The following is a 21,705-nucleotide window of genomic DNA, read 5'->3' as shown; positions in this document are numbered from 1 at the left end:
TCAGAAAAGTACTAAGTTATTGTAAAAAACTGTTGTCTGCTTAAAAGTGATTTTAGGTATTTCTATAGTGCTTATGCCTGTAGTAGAACTAAGCACAGTGAGTCTAAAACAGATAGGGATCTGCAAATCTTGTCACAAATTTCTCTGAAATTATTTGCAGATCATCTTTGGAAAATGTATTTTAAAATGTGCAATCCCATTTCCAGCCACTGAAGCAGTCACAAATTTCCAATCTTCATCCACTGTTAGGCTTCATCTAAGCTGCACGAAGAACCACATGCTAGCCTCAGTTTTCTGTCACAGTTAGGGGTATTCATGTAATAACTCATTTGGGGCAGGGACAAGAGGAATAGTGCAAACAGGAAAACACAGTTCTATCACAATGTTATGAAACTGTGCTTTATCCTAGATCAAGACAGTAGTGGCTGATGTGGAAATAAGCAAGACAGGAAAGAACATATTACAAAAAAAAGTGGACAGAAATGGTGAAGGGAATTCCAGGTTTATGGCAGTGGTATTATAGAATTTGTTAATTACTACAAACTAAAAAAACCGCACATCAAAGGATAAATCATCAGTGTATTTTGTATGAATTTAAAAATATTCAACCATGAACTGAAGTTACCTCTCGTAATTCTCCAATTCTACGAAGTGCTTTATCCTGGCTCTGGCTTAATATACCCTTAATAAAAAAGAATAAGCAGAATATTTTTAAGTTAATTCAAATTTTTACTTAAAGTATTCACACTGAAGCTGCAGATACTTTACTTTAGTATAGGGGACTTATGTCTCTTCCAAATCAAGCTGCCTCATTATCTTGCCTTGGCAAAGTATTCGTACAAAAGGGGTTACTAGCAAATTATAAAACAGAGCCTTAAAATCCTTATGTCCTGATCCTGGCTGCGGCTACTAAAAAAAACAAAAAAGCCAAACTACACAGAGGTGTAGCAAGCATCCCCAACTGAAGAGTCACAACTGAAAATACATAGCCTCTTTTTAGTCCCCTATAGCCTGTGGTTTCTATTTTTGTTTATGATTACTTGAATTTAACTTTTAACCTTACATTATGATATTTTCTCATTTGATTCCCTAGCTTTTCAGAATGCTCACTTTACTTTATTTCCCCCAGGAAACACTGGACTCTCATTTTTCCACTTTCTGTATGTTTTCTTACCCTTTTTTACATCCTCCGAGTCCTTCTCCAAGGGATTTCTTTAAGTTTACTTTTTGTCAAAGTTGTTCTTTGCTTTGTTTTTTTTAATTACTGTTCCATGTGTTTAGCCACTCCTACACCTTCATAAGGGTATTTTTTCCCCATAGGACAAAATGCCTTTTCATTTCCCCCCTGCTTTTCTTGTACGTGCTACATGGGTTTCAAAAAGCTGTGAATGCTACTTCATATGCAAGCAACAAAGGGGCTTTTAGAGTCCATTTACCTGGTATTCCTTTGCTATAGCAAATATAAGTGTGTGAAATAATTACTGTGTCCCTTTCACACAGAAAATTATGGCAATACTAAATTAGAGTAATGAAATGGACATACATTTTTAGATTTCATTGAAATCATTCTGGAAAGATTTTGCAAAGTGTTAACACTAGCACAGAATTTAGCAACAGGACATTGCAGAAATCACGGGGACATGAGAGACTTTAGAGCCAACGTAGCACATAGTACACAAGCACTCTGCCTACAACACTTTAAAGAAAAGGTGGTGGTGGTATACGTGATAGTGAAAGAAAAACTACAAAATTAAGTGATTCTGGAATCCATACTGCATATAAGACACACACAAGTATCACCTTATGTAGAAAATTTATTACAGACTATTCAATTTATTTAGCATGAGCTATTTTTTTGCCTTTTTTTAAATAAAAAAGAGAATACATTCCGAACTGTTACAGAAGAAAAGACTGAACCACAAAAAATTCCCTAATCTGAAATCTTAGTATTAAAAATATTTTAGTGCTAGTGTGACTTATTTTTAAGATGCCAAAAGAAAAAGGAAAGTTTCTTTTAAAATAAAGAGATTCATTTGCCTGGCTTCTTTTTCTTTAACTACTAGTACAAAACTTACGTATTTTACTATGCAAGAGAAGAACATTTTAAAATTCAGAAACATGCTCAGGCAATACAGGAAAAATTGTACCTCTTCTTACCTGTAGCTTTTTCTTCTCTCTCTGGACAGTCTGATAGGCAGTGACCAGCTACAAATATACAAAGCAAACATATTGGTTAATTAAGTCCAGCTCTAACCAGAATTATCTAACTTGCTTAAACTATAAAGTTTTAACTAAATTCTCAAACTCGTCACTTCACCAGGCAGGCCCCTACAGATACCTTTTTCATGAACATTCCTCCTCTGGGTAGTACATACCAAAGCTCAGCAAGGGAATGTTTTCTAATAAAATATTTTCCCAATACAAAATGTGTTTAGGTTTCAAAGTCTGAATGGCAAAAACAAAACAGGAAGGTTACTCAGCATGCTATGTACTATTTGTCCCCTTAGAGAAAAGCCTTTAAGCACAGGTGATAAAATACGTCTCATGCTGGCAGTCAAGAGGGGAAGGAGTATGGCTGAAAAGCTACACACCTGAAAAACTACCCTGTGCTTCTATGTACTCCTCTAAACCCCAGATAGACTAAATTTCATTTATAATATGAGGATGTACAAGACAGAATGTATATAATCCTTATAAAGAGAGGCTCCTGAAGCACTGAACTTCTTCCCATTCGCCTCACATACACCCAGCAGAATTGGTGGACAAAAAGATTGTAAATGGACAAAGTTCTCATTGTAAATTGACAAAGACTTAATGAATAATAGCACAACTCAGTTTAATTAAACTCTGGGGATGTTCCCCTACCATTTGCAAAGCTGGCAGCCCTACAATATCATAATGGCACTCGGGTGCCAGAGCATAAACTTTCGAAACTAGTTAAACAGTACTCTGTTTAGCCAAAACTTTGCGTACATCCAGAGATCTGAGATGCCACATGAAATCCTAATATACTATGCTGGAGAAAATGTGGGGCAATTAGCAATTTTAAGCACATGTGATAGTCCTGTCTAAGGGGAAAAAAACAAACCAAAAAAAAAACTCTTCAGACAGAAGAGATCAATAATATTTTAAAAGCACATTTAGTTATGACAACAGCCATTCAAGGATTTTGTGGGAACACGCAGCTCACGAAGCTCCCCTTTTAAATTATTTATTACTATAAGCACAAAAATAATTATTGCAGCTGCATGGAAATCCCAATGTACATGCCTGAACAACAAAACAGTTTCAGGAAGAAAAGGAAATCTGTTCCACAGAATAAACTAACAGATTTTTAGAGCGAATTAGGAACTAATTAATAGACCATACTCAAAATCAGGACACTGAAGAAAACCTTCTCTTTAGTAACACTTTCTTTAAAGTTGTACAAAAATCACTGGGTTTACATGGGTACAGTTTAGTTTATTGTATATTAACACAGTGAATACTGCAGTGATCATCTAGAAAACACTGAAAAGTATAAAATTGTGCCTTCAGATTCTTAGTGAAAGGAGAGAAAATGAATTTGTCCAATTTGTTTTGTTCATTCTAATGGTAATCTCTTTGGTCAATAGGGTTGAGAGACTAGGATGTCTCCTGCACACACACGAAACAATAAAAATAAAGATATGCACATATTTTTACTCCATTGTCACATCAGAAGCCAGATTTACATAGGAATTTCTATATTCTATCTATATTCACAGAGAACCATAAAGACCTTTGCAATGTTCAATTCCAAATTAAAAAATATATTTAAAGAAAAAATGGGGAAGGATGGCTTTTCAGAGCAACATTAGAAAACGAAGGTGATCAATTTTCATTGAAAACTGTGACATCTATGGTCCTTGAATATAAACAAGGGAAATTTTGTTTGCTTTTAAGTAGAATTTTGTAGGGTGTGATTTAAAATGAAAGACCAATGGAGGCAAAATAGAAACAAACATTTGTATGTTGTACATGGAATACATCAATCAGAACATGTAAACATACATTTTTGCACTTTGCCTCTGAATGCTCTTCTTGAGAAGTACAATCTACTGCCATGCAACCGCATCCCATGCTAAACTTACTGTGAAACACTATTACAATTGCAGATTTGAGCAATATTTCAATTATATTCCACATGATATTTAGCTCAGGAAACCTTTCACAAGTATGTTTTTCATATAACTCAAGAGACCCCAACTAATCCAGCTCAGTTGGTAGTAATACAGTTTTGTTTGTAAATAAGAGAAGTTAAATATTTCAATGTTCTACAGATTACCAAAATTAAAAAAAATTCAACTAGAAATACAAATTCATCTAGAAATAAAAAAAATATACGTTTCAAGTTACCAGCCACTAATTCAGACCCTGGTCCCAAATACACAGCTATTGAATAGTGAACTGATAATTTTCTTCCACTTTTTCAGCCTGTCATTCCTGCCTCCTTTTCACTCTCTTTTCTTCCCTCCCACTTTCAGGAAAGTCAAACATTTACTTACCTCAGAATATTTTCCTCTGTAGCTGCCTAAACTACGTTCCATTCTACGCAATCGTTGTAAAAGCTGTTCTTTGCCGAGACTGTCCACGTTTCCCAGTGACTCTTCTGCCTCACTTTCAACATCAGATGGTGGATCAAATGTGGGACCAGGGGTGTCAAAGTCCAGTCGATTTAATGACTCCCTTGAAGAAGTTCGTACCAGGGACTCTTTAGAAGAAGAGCGGAACAGGGATTCTTTTACTGGACTTCGAAACAAAGATTCCATTGAAGGAACCCGGAGTTGGAGTTTCTGTGCAAAAGTCTGAGTGTCACTTAACTGCAAAAATATAAGGGAATTGATTACATTGTCACTTCGATAAATCAGATCAATAAAAATACAGGTACATATACACCCTAAATACTATCTTCATAGCGATTTTTCTTTTTATTTGAAACAAAGCTACTTATCTAGTGAAACAGTTTGAAATAACCCTCTGTACTGACCTCTGTGGTAAAGAATTTAACTTAATAGCATCCTAGCAATAATTTTAACAGGTTTTCTAATCATCATTAATTTGTTTTTTTAAAAGCAGCTAACAACAAAAATCTAATTGTTGCATAAATATCATGTTTGCTCCTAAGTTACACAAGAAGTCAAACAGACATTGTTAAGCAAAAGCCAATATTGACAACAGCTTTATAAGTCATTAAATGTATCTCAAAGATATTGAAGTATGTTTCCTATGACCTACATAGCAAGTTTATTATACAAGTACTTCTACAGTAAATAAGCATAGTTTACTCCAGGGATTCTCAAACTGGGAGTCAAGACCCCTCAGGGGGTCGTGAGGTTATTCCATGGGAGAGGGGTTCATGAGCTATCAACCTCCATCCCAACCCCACTTGGCATCCAGCATTTATAATGGTGGTAAATATATTTTAAAATGTTTTTAACTCAGGGCGGGGAGTTAGACTCAGAGGCTTGCTATGTGAAAAGAGGTCGCCAATAAAAAAGTTTGAGAACCATGGGTTAACTCTCTGATAGTCTTAACTCTTTATACTCACTTCAAATACTTAGTTCTAATATAGAACTTTCCACAGCAAAAGTGTACAGTTACTGAAATATACAAATGAAGTTCTATAATGGTACTAAACATATCCTGCACGCTCAAGTGTGCAGTACTCTACCACAATTCTTTTTAACCCTACCAAAACTTTTTCTTCCAGTAGAAGCAGCAAAGAGTCCTGTGGCACCTTATAGACTAACGGACGTATTGGGGCATGAGCTTTCGTGGGTGAATTCACCCACGAAAGCTCATGCTCCAATACGTCCGTTAGTCGATAAGGTGCCACAGGACTCTCTGCTGCTTTTACAGATCCAGACTAACATGGCTACCCCTCTGATACTCTTCCAGTAGAAACTCACTTTGCATCCATGCAACACAATCTGTTTTTACAAAAGCCTGAAAGTAATACCCAGTTACACTGAACTAGCCATGCTATTTGGGATAAGACAGGGGGCCTACCCACATGTCACCACATTTTACTAAAATGGCCCACTGGAAAGGAAAGAGGGATTTATGCAGCTTCAGACATCTAAATCTCCATTTCCCACAAAATTACCATTTATTAATAGCAATCCAACAGATTAAGCTGATCAGTCTTAACGGGCAATCACTGAACTGTGTAACTTATACATCAAAGTATTTGGCCACTTCTACTCTAATATTGAGTCACGTGAATGTATCAATATAGGCTAATTAGTCAACAGCATTTTTAATGAAATTAAAATGCTACAGAAAAAAGTACCTGAGGGGAAGGTGGTTCACTTCCATTGCTGTCTGTGGATTTGGGGGTTGTTTGTTTAGATACATTCTATGATGGAAGAAAATAAAAATATTACAAGAAAAGGAACACATTATAAAGCACAAAGAAACCCACTTGTTACAAACAGCATCCATGTTCTGTGGTTTTGTAAATGTTTTTAGTAAACATAATTAGTACTTTTTCTTTTTTTAAATGCCTTCATGCAAACTGCAACTAGTATGTTAAGTTTTGAAAAAACAAATTGCTGCAATATATAGAACTACAAAGCTGCTGTTGGTGCACTGATTAATACACTGAGAACTTCAAATGCCAACGTCTCTTCTTAAATTACTCACAGGGATTACATTTGTAATATTTATTCATTAACAAAGGTATCAAAAACAAATGGAAATGATAGCAGGAAAAGTGTGATGACTGGTAACAAGTATTACACTATTACCACATGGATTGTAAGCAATTACCCGTATTACCATCCCTCATAGTCATAAACTTCTGAGTGTATTGATAAGTACAGAGAAAGAAATGACACTTTCAGAAAAGTTATGGTATGCAAAAATTTTTAAAGTAAACATTCCTCCTCCACTTCCAAATGAAACATCAACAGAAAGCAATTTTTTAAATTATTTTTTATTGAAGAATTTAGAGATTATTTCTTTTTCTTCCTCCTCTGTTTACATGAGTTCAGCAGCTTCTGGACCTGAATAAATTCAAATACTTCATTGGTATTCAAACCAATGCAGGTTGAAGTGGTAAACATGCTAAAACCTGGAAGTGAGGATCTTTCAGGCTAAGAACTGCAATGTATCTAAACCAAGCCAAAAAAATAAGAATTACATTATAATGGAAACATTATAATTATATAAAAGGGATTTTTAAATCAAGGCAGCCAAATTAATTTAACACAAACATTTGTACATAAGCCATCGCATGCAAGACGTGCAGTTAAAGTATTCAGATATTACTACAATTGCAAATGTCATGGGTTTAACACAGTATGTCTACAATGAAATTATATTGTATATATTTACTGTAAAAACTAAAAGGAGGAGCACGGGAAAGAGAAATTGTACTCCTATAAGCTAAAAAGGGCTTCTGATGGATTCAGAAGGGATGGATGGACTCAGGGTGCCAAGGAAGAAGGGAATCCAGAATAGACAAGGAAGCCTGAGAGGGATACACATTGTACATCCAAACTGACCCTGAGTGAAATGAGCAATAAAAGAAGCCACACAGAAAGTCTGTTTAGTTTTGAAAGTTGTATTCTGTCTACACTGAGGACAAAACCTGTGCACTGCTTAAGAGGACTGCACCACTGAAGGAAATACCAAGTTTCTTGGGACAATTATTGCTTCCCTACAGTCCCTATGTATTCTACTTATGGGCCTTTCATAGCTTTCAATTGGTTTTACGCACAACTGCCCTGGCCAGGGCTTTGGAGCTAGGCTCCAGCTCCAAGCAAAAGCCTGCAGCTCCACTGCTTTGGAGCCGCTCTGCGCTCCAGCTCCAGGCTCTGCTCCAAAGCCCTGGCCCTGGCTCTCAATTTTCACTTTCTATCTTAGAAAGCTAGTAATTAGGGAGAGCTTAATAAAAATATAAACTTCTGATTCATCATTTGTGCAGTACCAATACTATGCTCAGTTCTGTACTGCACATAAAGGGAAGACAATCCCTGCTGCAATGAGTTTACAGGCTTAGGGCTTTTGCATTTGACACATTAAAATGGCACAGCTGCAGCCGTGCTGCTGTACTGCTTCAGTGTAGACACTACAGAGATGGGACGGGTTTCGAGGTTGACATAGTTAATTCACCTCCCCGAAAAGCAGTAGCTAGGTTGATGGAAGAATTCTTGTGTCAACCTAGCATTATCTATGCTGGGGGTTAGGGCATTTTAACTATAACACTTTGGGGTGTGGACTTTTCACACCCATGACCAACATAGCTGGGTCAACTTAAGTTCTGAGTGTAGACCTGGCCTAAGTAAGCAACACACATCAGATATAAGATGCACCTGGAGGCCATATCATTGACTGAGCACAGAGCTGTGAAGGTTTTATATGTCTGGTTCATAAACAAGTATGGTAACATTTTTTAGACTGAAAGACTGAAGCAACAGTATTTACTAGTTTCAATCAGGTATTTATATTTATTAAAAACATATGAACTGACAGGAGAACAGCATCTATAAAGATTAATGTGAAATGTACTTTCAAAGTTGAAACCAAAATACATCACCACTGTGACCCTAAGAGCACCCCAATGCCAGAAGGGAAAGAGTTCACTGCTATCTGGCACAGAGGCTCAGCTGGCCTGACTAGCTCAGCATACCCCAACTCACTGCTGTCATAATCTGTATCTAAAAGGTGCATGTAAGGTATCACATGCGAACTTGTAACACACTAGTCATTAATATTATGAGTGGTGTATTTACATGTGATATTAAAGATTATAACTATATACTGAAAATACGTTCTTAAAATGTATTTGGCAGGTGGGGCTTAAAGCACCTCTCCCTAAACAAAGGAATGTGGTTCTGCCCACTTGAAAGTGTCTCCAATGTAAATTTGGCAAGGAGAGACAATAGAAGTACATAATAGGTAAGCAAAGACATCAAACTAGCAAGTTGGGGAGACAACCACTTAACTATCACAACAGGTACACTACAAAATTTAACATGGCATCAGCTCCTTGGTGGGCAGCAAGCTGAGCTCTCAGGAGGTCTTTCTGACTTTGAAACCAAAGAAATTTTAAAAATATAAACAGAAAAATCTATTTTGGCATCCTTCACCTGAGGAGATAAAGAAACCGTGTACTTTGGGGTCTGTGGTGGAGCCTGGCTAAGAACTGACCAGCCACGCTGGAAGAATGACTATGGTGAGAAAACAAAAGACTCTAGTTTGTTAAATTAGGTTTTAGTCTTAGGGTATGTCTACACTAAGGGATTATTCCGATTTTACATAAACCGGTTTTGTACAACAGATTCTATAAAGTCGAGCGCACGCAGGCACACTAAGCACATTAATGCGGCGGTGTGCGTCCATGTACCGAGGCTAGTGTCGATTTCTGGAGCGTTGCACTGTGGGTAGCTATCCCGTTGCTATCCCATAGCTCCCGCAGTCTCCCCCGCCCACTGGAATTCTGGGTTGAGATCCCAATGCACAATGGTGCAAAAACAGTGTCGCAGGTGATTCTAGGTAAATGTCATCACTCATTCCTTCCTCCGTGAAAGCAACGGCAGACAATCATTTCGTGCCCTTTTTCCCTGGATTGCCCTGGCAGACGCCATAGCATGGCAACCATGGAGCCTGTTTTGCCTTTTGTCACTGTCACCGTATGTGTACTGGATGCCGCTGACAGAGGTGTTACTGCAGTGCTACACAGCAGCATTCATTTGCCACTGCAAGGTAGCAGAGATGGTTACCAGTCGTTCTGTACCGTCTGCTGTGCTATTGTAAATTGGCTATGAGATGACAGTTATCAGTCGTTCTGTACCGTCTGCTGCTGTCATGGGTGCTCCTGGCTGGCCTTAGCTGAGGTCGGCCGGGGGCGCAAAGACAAAAATGGGAATGACTCCCCAAGTCAATCCCTCCTTTATGCTTTATCTAAAAATAGAGTCAGTCCTGCCTAGAATATGGGGCAAGTGTACTAGAGAACCAGTGTATCAGAGAACCAGAAAGCACAGCCGCTCCGTGTCAGATCCCGCAGAAATGATGAGCTACATGCCATTCACGGGGAGGTGCCCCTGCAACAACCCTACCTGTTGATTCCTCTCTCCCCCCAACTTTCTGGGCTACCATGGCAGTGTCCCCCCATTTGTTTGATGAAGTAATAAAGAATGCAGGAATAAGAAACACTGACTTTTTAGTGAGATAAAATGAGGGGGAGGCAGCCTCCAGCTGCTCTGATAGTCCAGGCAGGACATTAAACGGTGGGGCAGGAGAGGAGCCCAGCCTCCCGCTGCTATGATAGTCCAGGCAGTACAGAATCTTTTCTTAAGACATGAAAGGGGGGCTGATGGAACTCAGCCCTCAGTTGCTATGAGGATGGTTACCAGCCATTCTGTACCATTTACAGGGAATGACCGGGAGTCATTCCTATTTTTACCCAGGAGCCCTCGGCCGACCTCACCTGAGGCCAGCCAGGAGCACTCACGGGCTAATGATGACAACGGATAGCAGTCATATTGTACCGTCTGCCACCGGGAAGGGGAGGGGAGGGGAGAGGATGCTGCTATTCACTGCCGCAGCACCGTGTCTACCAGCAGCATGCAGTAGATATAGGGTGACATATAAAACAAGTCAAGAAATGATTTTTTCCCTTTTCTTTCATGGGGGGGAGTGGGAGAAAATTGACGATATATACCCTGAAACACCCCAGACAATGCATCTGACCCTACAGGCATTGGGAGCTCAGCCAAGAATGCAAATACTTTTTGGAGACTGCGGGGACTGTGGGATAGCTGGAGTCCTCAGTACTCCCTCCCTCCCTCCCTCCCTGAGCGTCCATTTGATTCTTTGGCTTTCCGTTACGCTTGTCACACAGCACTGTGCTGTGGCCTCTGTCTATCATAGCCTGGAGATTTTTTCAAATGCTTTCTCATTTCGTCTTCTATAACGGAGCTGTGATAGAACAGATTTGTCTCCCTATACAGCGATAAGATCCAGTATCTCCCGTACGGCCCATGCTGGAGCTCTTTTTGGATTTGGGACTGCATCACCACCCATGCTGATCAGAGCTCCACGCTGAACAAACAGGAAATGAAATTCAAAAGTTTGCGGGGCGTTTCCTGTTTATCTGGCCAGTGCATCCGAATTCGGATTGCTTTCCAGAGCAGTCACAATGGTGCACTGTGGGATACTGCCCAGAGGCCAATACCATCAATTTGCGGCCACACTAACCCTAATCCGATATGGTAATATCGATTTCAGCGCTACTCCTCTCATCGGGAAGAAGTACAGAAACCAGTTTAAAGAGCCCTTTATATCGATATAAAGGGCCTCGTTGTGTGGACGGGTGCGTTAAATCGGTTTAACGCTGCTAAAATCGGTTTAAACGCGTAGTATAAACCAGGCCTTAGATGCATATTTTTATTTTTGTTTGTAACCATTTTTATTCCAATTTCTTCTATTTGGTACCACTTAATTATCTGTTCTTTCTTAATAAACTTAATCATGTTTTAATACAAAACCATCTCAGTGCAGCATTTCAAACTGAAGAATAAAATCCTCAGCCAAACCAACAGGCTGGTGCTGTGTACTGTCTTTTTAAAGAAGCAGTGAACTTCATACAGCTTTGTGAGTACTACAGTGGGAGGGGTGGAGCACTGCAAAGGATATAGTTTTGGGAAGACTTGGGACTGCAAGGGCTGTTGGTATCACCCTATAAGGAGAAACCAGGCTGGCAGAAGCCAAGGTCAGGTCACTGTACTGTAAGCAGGCTGCTGGTGCCAGGACTGGGCCAAAGCTGTCAAGCACAGAAACACCCGCGGTATTAGGTGAACCCCAGAAGCATCACAACAGGCTAGCCCCCATCACAGTATGCAATTAACAATTTAATGTTAATTATGTTAACTTTTTTGTAGGTTGTCCTAATGTGTACACACACACACACACACACACACACACACACACACACCTCTCAAAGAATATACAGCAAATTATTGTTTTGTAGTGAAATGAAATAATGTTATTTAATTTTATGTACCACCTAAGGACTAAAAATAGACCACTACACACAGTGCCATGTTACAATAATTTAAATACATTATGTTCTGAGGTGCATAGATTATGTTCTGAGGGTCATATCTTAATATCTCTAAAGTGCATTGCAATCCTTGGATGGAAGATGCTATGTCAAAACTTTGCTCTTTGGTAAGTCACAAGCTTAACATTCTTTAATGATAGTGGAGCTCAACACTTTATGTTTATTAAAACTAGAACCAAGGAGGCTCTGCTGACATTTCTATAGGCTTGAACTTAGTGAAGGTGAAGTCAGGCTTCCTGCAGGCCACTGGAGAAGCACCACATCACTCCCTGGACTTCTGGCACTGACTGAAGTTCTGAATCAAGATTACTTTGATTACTGCTACTGCTGCTTCAGGCTCTGATAGCAAATAACCCCAGCTCCCCTCACATTATTCACTCCTATAGTGACTCAAACACAATCAGGCAGGAGCAAAGAAACCCTGACCCATGCATCTTCAGGCAAGTAACGAGGAAGAATATGAGGAAGCTGTAAGCAGCAGTAATACGAGGAAGCTGTAAGCAGCAGTAATAATGCAAGTTGCCTGTCTCAGCACTTAATATGCCAGGGTTCTCTCACTGATCCATAGCAACCATGACATCACGAAACCAGGCTCTGTGTGCAGACCTCATTAGCCCAAAAATGAGGTCATCTTTATTAGTGCAGATTAGTCAGGTTCCACTGTATATAAATGAGGGGTCAGATTGATCGGATATATCCTAATGGAACTTCTCTGGTGCCCCCAACCCAATCAGGTCTCTCTCCATGCACACAGAAAAAATAAATTCTCGGTTTCTCTCTAAGTTTCTATCCTTTGTGGTCACAAAGATAATGTCCTGAGTGTGATCTGATGCACCGCAGCCTGCCTGAGTCCATAGACAGCCTGAAAATATAGCTCTGAGAGGTGTGAACTGATCCATATACCTCAATGGAGGGGTAAATCTGAAAAAGTTTAGGTAGTTCAAGTGTTTAAATTGTTAACTATCTTATTACCAGTCATTTTTTCAGAAAAATCCGCTATTTGGGAATTGTGTGTAAATTTTGAAATTGAGGGAGTAGGGTAGGAAGCGGTTAGTGTACATTTTCCCCCCCCCACCCCCCGCCACACACAATCTGACTTCTCATACACACAAGAATTATACCTGAGAATAATATTTCACCTTGAACAGCTTTCTCAGAATCAACAGAACACAAGGAATAAAAGAGTTCTAATTCAGAGCTACCAGACTATCACAGTTTCCCCACTATACTCCAGTTTTCTATACCAGATGCACCCTTTAAAAAGCTTTAAAAATTACAAACAAACATTCTCCTTTCATTTTTAATTTAACCTAGGAAGTTGAGCTCCATTTTAACATTTAGTTTCCAGTGTCCTGAACTCATCTAAATAAATATTTCTTATTTAAACCCGTTAATTTTGTCCCTACCGTTCCCTATATCAAAGGGAGTCAAGAAAAACTGTTCTCATGATCACCTCCTCTCCCTCCACGGGCACACTGTATTTTTAGAAAAAGATTAAGTAAAAAGTGGCAGAGCCACAGACGAAGCATTATCAGAAACCATGGCAATACCCATGAATGCTAAACCTCACATGATCTTTTTTTGAGGGGGAGAACGGGGGGAATTTGTGCAGCTAGGGGTCCCAGGGAGAGCATGTTCAGCCATCACTTCAGCATACACAGAAATATATGCTCCAAAATGAAGCATAGTGCGCTGTTTTTCAGTGCACAACAGTCTATGGCTGGAAGCACAAATGAATAAAGAATCTAATTATAACTGCAGAGTTTAGGTATGCAGAAAGTATCTAAACTGGAACATGGCCCAGAGTTGAACATGGCCAGAGGAGTGAGGTACTGATCAAGTTCCATGGGATCTCTAATGTTAGTTGGTTAGCACCTCTGGTTTATATCTCAGCAGAAACAGGGCACTCCTCCAGCATCTGACTGTCCTCTTAGCACCATAGAAAAGGACTGATTTAGTACTAACACTGAGGGAACTACTCCACATACCAAATCAATATAGCACTCAAATATCTGTGAAGCTTCCAAGGACAATCTCCAGTCCAGTCCTGCTTAACTTGCAAGATAGGATCAAAAGCACAAAGTGATATGGCTGCAGGTCACATCCCAATTCTTTTCCTATACTTTATTCTCCCCTAACACTTTCTGTGACTTCTCATATTTCTTTTCCCCTCTATATGGGGAACAAAAAGCAGCCACTTCAGTGGATGCTAAGTGTAAATACTGAAGAATGGGGAGACCAGAGCCCCTTGAAAATGTTATATTTTCCAGTGACTATGCATCCAGAAATGTCGTAACACTGGAACATAGAAGGCAGTTATTCTTCTGATTTTGAGGGAACAGAAGTACATGATACAGTCAAAAGAAGGAGGTTGTGTGAAAGGAAACCTTGGTTCAGGTTGGAAATAGCATTCCTTGCTGTCTTTGTTCTTCCCCCTCCACTCTTCTTGTTCTTGCTTTCCACCCAGCTCCAAGACTGGAAACATTTTACAATGCACAAGACAATGGAATATCCATTTGAAAAAGTAAGAAAAAGTGTATTTGCCCGAGCGATAGCACACTATTGCACTAACAGCCATGCCACCATTTAGGCATGGCTGAATTTGTATGTATGAAAACGGTTTTCTGCTACCATTACACTGTATAAATTCAGTCATAAGCCAGTTCGTTTATATGCCAACATCTCCCCCCCCCCCCAAGATAGATAAGTAAAAATGGAAAGAAATGTATAACCCATTCATAAGCCGACCCTATAATTCAGGGGTCAGCAAACTTTGGTTCCTGGGCCATCAGGATAAGCCGCTGGTGGGCTGAGATGGTTCGTTTATCTGGAGCCTCCGCAGGCACAGAGATAAACCTAAGTAAACAAACTGTCCCAGTGCACCAGCTGCTTACTCTGACGGGCTGGGACAGCAACTGGTGGGGAAATTTGGGGGGTGGGGAGGGGAGAGAACCTCGGAGTCAGGGGAGTAACCTCTGATCCACCCCCACATGACCTCACCCCTAACCCGGGATCCCCACACTCTCCCCATCCCATCCCTTCCCACCTTATGTGGGGAGGGCCAGGGGAAGACGTCTCTGGCCTGGCTGGAGTGCTCCAGCAGGCTAGATCAGGCATCACGGCCGCAACCTGCTCCGTGGGCCAGATCAGGCATCTCAGCCACAGCACGTTCCAGCGCGATGGGCTGGGCAGCAAGGTCGCAGTGTGCTCTGGGGGACAGGGCCGAGCGGCATGGCTGCAGCCTATCAGCCCCGGAGCTACAACTGCTTCGGAGGCTGGGGATGAGAGAAGCATGGCCAGAAGCCAAGAGACTCTGGCCCCATCTCCTCCCTTCTGGCTCTGCTGGCTGTGCTGCCTCTCCTTACTCCCTCTGTTAGGGGAAGGGACTTTGTCCCACCTCTCCCTCTCTATACCCATTCATAAGCCAACCTGCTTCTCTGGTGCTTCCCTTTTTTACTACAAAAATTCAGCTTATGAACCAGTACATACGGCATATAGTAATATATGCTGCAAATAGCTTACTTCTTAAAGTTCTTTTTCAGAAAAAGCACCACCATCAATGTTTATCATACCCATTTTCCTTCAAATATCCAAAGACAGACATTAAAAACTAGCAGAAAGACTTACAGCAGAATTTATGGATTGCAGGCAAGGAACCTACAAACCTATGTGGCAATTGTTTGTTGAAAGTTTGGGAAGAATGCATTTTCCTGTATAACAGAACAATGTTAATTTTTTGTGTTAAAATAAGTTCACATCATACAGCTCACCAGCCAAGAGCTATCAGGTATTACCCCTAAATTTTAGTGCAGGGTTAGCAAGAGGGTAGTCAAGATGCCTTTGTGAGACTATAAGCCATAAGCAGCACAGTTTTGCCTTCTAGAATTAACAGTATTCTCCTCCCCCTGCTAAAGGCATCACTGAAAAGGGCAGGAGGACTCACCACACTGTCACTCTGTGGTTTAGGTCGTTTGGGATCCAAAGCAAAGATAGTATACTCAGAGAGAAAAGCAGGCTCTGCTATCATCCCGGCTAGCAGCTGTGTCATTCAATGCAAAAAGCAAGGAGATGAAAAACAAGTAATGAGAAAGGGAAAAAAAAAATCAAAGAATGTTGCAAACGTTTATCTCACCATCTCAAATTTCTGCACAGTGCTAAAAGGTTCTACAAAAAGATACAATACGGTACACGTAACCCACTGAAGAATACAAAGCAAGAAGAGAAATATATTAAATTATTCATTGTCATAACAGCCAAGATCTATTATATTGATTATTTGGAGAGGAAAGAAAGTGGTAGCAAAAGTGTGCCCTAATTTAGCCTTGCATGAGCAAGTACTATTTTGCATTGACCCTATAGTTTTATTTATAAACATCTATGAAACAAGTATCTTGTCCTGATATGTTAATTAGCTTATGACATAATATATTTATATTGAAAAGTAACATCGGTACTTTCATATCTACTCTAATACAACTATTAATATAAACTATGTACTTCTGAATATTTATCTTTCCACTAAGACTCATTAATTAGATTGTAAAAAGTCCTTAAACCCTGAAATGCTAAATTATTTAGGATGTGCTCAAAACTGTACGTTAGCTATCACTTCCATTCATAATAACTGGAATCATTAGGAGTTACAAAATGATACAAGAAACTGCTAACTCAACTGGTAGTGTTTACATTTAAAATATTTGAATCAGCTTAGGAGATAAGCTTGTAAACTCTCAGAAAGTAAAAGCATCCATGAAGAGAGACTGTGGAATAACAATTCAAATCCGTTATTATGAATTCAAGCATGTTTTATTGTTTAATGTTGTTAGAATGATGTAACATGTTTCAATACATTGCTATAATTAATATATATTAATATATATGTGTTAATATATTTCAGACTTTAGCTGACATTCAGAAACCAAAGACCAGGCTATCTTATCACCTAACATGTTGATCAATTCAGAAATTCTAGACTTGAGTAATTTGCTGAGTGAATCACTTAGAGCACTTTTCATTTGCAACTGGTTCAGAAGGAAACCATTTCTCGATTTCAAGGTCCTAAGTATTATGTCTAGGGAGAGACACCATTGCAAAATCATTAGGTTCCTGATCTTTTTTAAATGGATACATAAAGCTTCCTGTTACTATGTTTATAATTGAAATTAGGACACAATTTGATCTATGGGAAGATTTAGAATAACACATACATAAACAATGATTTATAATTACTGTTTATTACACAAAATGGATGACGTGCTTATTATTGTATTAATAAGTACACCTAGTGGTCTCTGGATATTACAATCTGAATCAGGGCTAGGAAAATAATTTCAAGAGGCTTAGTTCTTATTTCTTCCCATCCTTTGGCTCTGTTATTTAAGGCAAATATTTGCAACAGAAATATAAATGAGAGCCTCAACAGATTTCAGTATGTGCGTGTCTAAGTACATGCCTATTTCATCATAAAGATCAGCAACCAGACTATTTGCTGGATAATTCCTCCAGAAATTGAGGCAGGGAGGGAGGAAGAGAAGAATCCTTAACCTTGCCCTGAGGCCACTCTTCAACACCAGAACCACTACCTAAATCTCTTTGAGTAACCTCTATGCTCTCCTGGCTCCCATTAAGCAAGAGGAATAGCCAACGGATCTGCTTCAGTGAAGCTGGACTCTGCAACACGTGCCCATCTGCTTTAATCACACACAAATCTGAGTAGCTGAGCCCTGAACACTGGTCCTCCAAAAAACCCTAAAGCTAAAGAAGATTCCTCCCATCCAGTAGATGCACTACTCTCTCAGTACATCAGCCAATAGAGAGCAAAATAATAATAATAATAATAAAAATCACACATATAGTTCACAATACCACCCTCTATATTAGCAGAGCCTCACTGGTTCTACTATAACAAGATCTTCTGCAGCCAGGTAGGCGAGACCGGGATTCAGCACTTAGAAAATTGTGAATTGCTGCTATTACCAATGCCTCAGTGGGGTTTCATTATGAAACCACTATGTTGCTTAGTTCTACTTCTCAGAACTATGCTGTAAATGTTTAACTTCAGTAAAGGCTTCAGCTGCACCAATGTCGGCCACACTTGAGATGTAATTCAAGCACAGTAGAATATAGAATAAATATTATCTCTAGCAGCCTACTGGATGATTTATCAAGGACTGTCTTGGACATGAGATACCTTTATTGCAAAGTTCACCTGCTGAAAACAGTAAATTACAGGGCAAAGACTCTCAAAGTGCACAGTATTTACAGCAGAAGGGCCAGAAGGACACAAACAATTGTAAGCACAATCTAATACCCATTCATTCAGCTAAATAAACTTGTGCATTTGAGAGAGTTGCTAGAGGACACTTTCAAATGTAAACTTATTCAAGTGTGAAAAATCCATCTTTCATCTCTTTTTTTGTTGATCTTCCCTTTCTAGGGGAGGAGAAAAGGGTACATTAAATGAAAATGTTTATGAGTGAGATTTTACACAAGCAAAAAGCATAAAATTCTAAGTTACAGTTCCCACAGCCCTCATAACTTTGGTGATAATTCTTCTGGTTTATATGTGCAAAAAGAGCAATGGCAAACATTACATATGCACAAGTGGCCAACTTACAATAGTTGTGGGAACCATAACTTTGAGTTTTACGATTTCATGACTTTGGGGTGTGTAAAATCTCAACCATCAATGTTTCACTAACAGTTTTTTTTATTTATTTGTATAAATAACTAGCAGAGCTAAAACTATCAAAGAAAAAAGTGACTTTACACTAGTTCTCTTTTGTGCTTATACAAGATCAGCTAAGACAATGAAATGCAAATTGTAAAACTTGTAAGTAGAAAGCAATAACTGCCAATAATTAAAGATTTAGGAAGATTTCCAAAATGAAATGTATATTAACTGTAGCTCAGTTGATTTAGTATATTTTAAAATGTGACTAGTTTGATTTTACATTGTCAAGAATTTCTGGAATCAGATAGTTCTGAATAATGACTGCACAGTAATGGTATATTAGGTGTTTGTTTCTCACAAGACTAAATAGTTAAATTCAACCATGGCATTATTTAGTAATCTATTTCCACAGAATCAAAGAACAATAGGGTTAGAAAGGACCAAAAGGATCATCAAATCTAACTCCCTGCTAAGATGCAGGATCTGTTGAGTCAACTATTAAAGACAGACTGCTATCCAGCCTTTTTTAAAACCTCCAGTGAGGGAGCTTCCATGACTTCCCTAGCCAGTTTGTTTCGTTGTCTTACTGTTCTTAGTTAGGAAATTTTTCCTGAGATTTAATCTAAATCTTGTATGCTGTAATTTGAACCCACTGCCTCTTGTACTGCCCCCTGTGGTAAGATAGAACAATTTTATAGTCTTTTTTACAGCAACCTTTCAAGTATTTGAAGACCGCTATCATGTCCTTCAGCCTTTGCTCATATGGCTTGCAATCCATCCCTTTGATCATCTTTGTCCCTTACCAGTGGATTTTTTAGTTTCTCCAAATCTTTTCTATACAGCAGTGACCAAAACTGGACACAGTACTCCAGCTGAGGCCTAACCAGCGCTGAGTTGAGAAGTACTATTATCTTCCATGACTTGCATGCGATGCCTCTGTTAGTGCAACCCAAAAATGCCTGTTTTTTTGCAACAGAATTGCATTGTTGACTCACGTGGTTGTGAGCCACCATTACTCCCAGACCCTTCCCAGCAGTGCTGCTGCCACCCCAGTTATCCCCCATTCTGTATTTGTCCATTTGTTCTTTTTTCCCCTGAGTGTAGCACCTTACATTTGCCTTTGTTGAATTTCATTTTGTCGTCTATATCAGTTGTTTGCAAACTGAGTGTCACGACCCAGTCCTGAGTCACAAAACGTAAGGCACTGGGTCGCGTCGGCTCTGGTCAGCACCGCTGACCAGGCCGTTAAAAGTACCATTAGTGGTGCTGCCTGGTTAAGGTAGGCTAGATCCTAACTCTTCTGACATCACACTGCGCCCCAGAAGTGGCCAGCAGCATGTCTGGCTCCTAGGCGGAGGGACCTTGGGGCTCTGCATGCTGCCCTGCCCCAAGCTGGGGTGGGGTGGTGCCTGTGGGCGAGAGCTGCATGGAGCTGCTTGTGTGCCTCCACCTAGCAGCCAGACCTGCTGCCTTAACACCCCTGCTGCGCCACTGACCGGGAGCTAGAAAAGGAAAGCTGCTAAGCACAAGGAAATCACAATTTCTAGTCTGTGCTCTTTCACTGACATCAATAATTCTGTGCACACTTCATTGTTATTACCAACCAAGGCCACTTTAGATGACAGGGTAATTTAGAGGTTGAACACAGTCATTTCTGTCAGAGCTGAAAACAGAATCCAGGGACCACAAAATGTGCTGCACCTCTCAGAAAGTGCGGCACAGAAAGTATAGTCATAGGGGGTATGCAAAAATGGTTTTAAGTCAACTTTCTACCACCCACATTCTAGGCTGCTCCATGGGCTGCTGCAGCCCTACAGGCTGCTCTAACTTACTAACGCCTTACCTTCACCCTATAGTCTTCTCTGAAGACCAGAACTGCTGGAGTGCAGAGCATCCTGACCAACCCCTATCCTGCCCCTGACATGCTATGCCCCTAGCACTCCTTACGCCAGGGCTGTGAGGAGGGATACCACAGGGTCATGTGCACCAGCTCTATGCTACCCCCGCACTGGGGTAATTCCCTACGGTGCTATGGCTTTTTATGCTGTTCCAGCAGCATAAAGGGGAATCAAGTTAGAAACTGACAAATTCCACTTACCCACACTGCCTTTCAGAAAGTGCCAAATCTAGGTGCTTGATTGTGCATGATGTCTAATCACTAGACCACACCCCCACCAAAAACAAGAACAGAACTCAAAATTCCTGATTACCTGCATTCCTCTGCTGTCAAGCAAATAGTTGTGTCAATCACCAGTATATTGTGTGTCATGTACTTATTTGCATTGTGGTAGCGCTTAGAGGCCGTCATCGTGGATTAGGAAACGAATGTGCTAGACACTACACAAACAGAACAAAGAGACAGACGGGCTTACAGTCTAAGGCTATGTCTACACTAGACAGCTTACAGTGACCCAGCTGTACCAATGCAGTTGTGCCACTGTAAGATCTCTAATGTAGCTGTTCTATGCTAATGGAGAGAGCTCTCCCATTGACATAGTTAATCCACCCTCAACAAGTGGTAGTAGCTATGTGGTGGAAGAAGCTCTCTCACCTAATACTAGTCCACACCAGCACTTAGGCTGGTATAACTTACATTGCTCAGGGGAGTGTTTTATTCATATCCGTGAGCAACACAAGTTATAGCAACATAAGTAGTAGTGTAAACATAGCCTAAGTATAAAATATCTTCTTATAGTAGCTGATCCACAAAGAGACAAAAGCTGACTACTGCTATTAGTTCCTCCTTTACTTCAAGTGGTAGAGATGTGAGCTGTGGATCTACAGGTTTGGGGTTACAGTGCTGACGATGGATCCATGGAGGATGTTAATATGATTCTACATTAAAAAATATGTTCACTTATCTTTTTACAAAAGGAAATTAAATACAAAAAGCTATGTTAAAAGAATGTTACAGTCAGAAAGTCAATTACTCAATAGTTAG

The 21,705-nt window shown here is 39.9% G+C and overlaps 1 protein-coding gene across 6 annotated transcripts in view; it reads right to left on the bottom strand.

Annotated features, from left to right (window-relative positions):
• The window catches only part of GOLGA4 (golgin A4), a 127,356-nt gene that overhangs the window by 85,366 nt on the left and 20,285 nt on the right, over positions 1-21,705 (bottom strand). For 4 of the 6 annotated variants that reach the window (XM_030551297.1, XM_030551299.1, XM_030551303.1 and 1 more), the window contains exons 3-7: positions 16,035-16,130; positions 6,314-6,379; positions 4,527-4,841; positions 2,158-2,205; positions 626-682 (exon numbers count right to left, since the gene is read on the bottom strand). In XM_030551297.1, the coding sequence (XP_030407157.1) occupies positions 626-682; positions 2,158-2,205; positions 4,527-4,841; positions 6,314-6,379; positions 16,035-16,130 (582 nt within the window). The remainder of the gene's footprint in view (positions 1-625; positions 683-2,157; positions 2,206-4,526; positions 4,842-6,313; positions 6,380-16,034; positions 16,131-21,705) is intronic. The other 2 variants (XM_030551302.1, XM_030551301.1) reach the window with 2 other exon arrangements.

This window comes from Gopherus evgoodei, chromosome 2, assembly GCF_007399415.2.
Source record: "Gopherus evgoodei ecotype Sinaloan lineage chromosome 2, rGopEvg1_v1.p, whole genome shotgun sequence".
NCBI classification, from domain to species: domain Eukaryota; kingdom Metazoa; phylum Chordata; order Testudines; family Testudinidae; genus Gopherus; species Gopherus evgoodei.
This window is presented reverse-complemented; position numbering and strand designations above follow the sequence as displayed.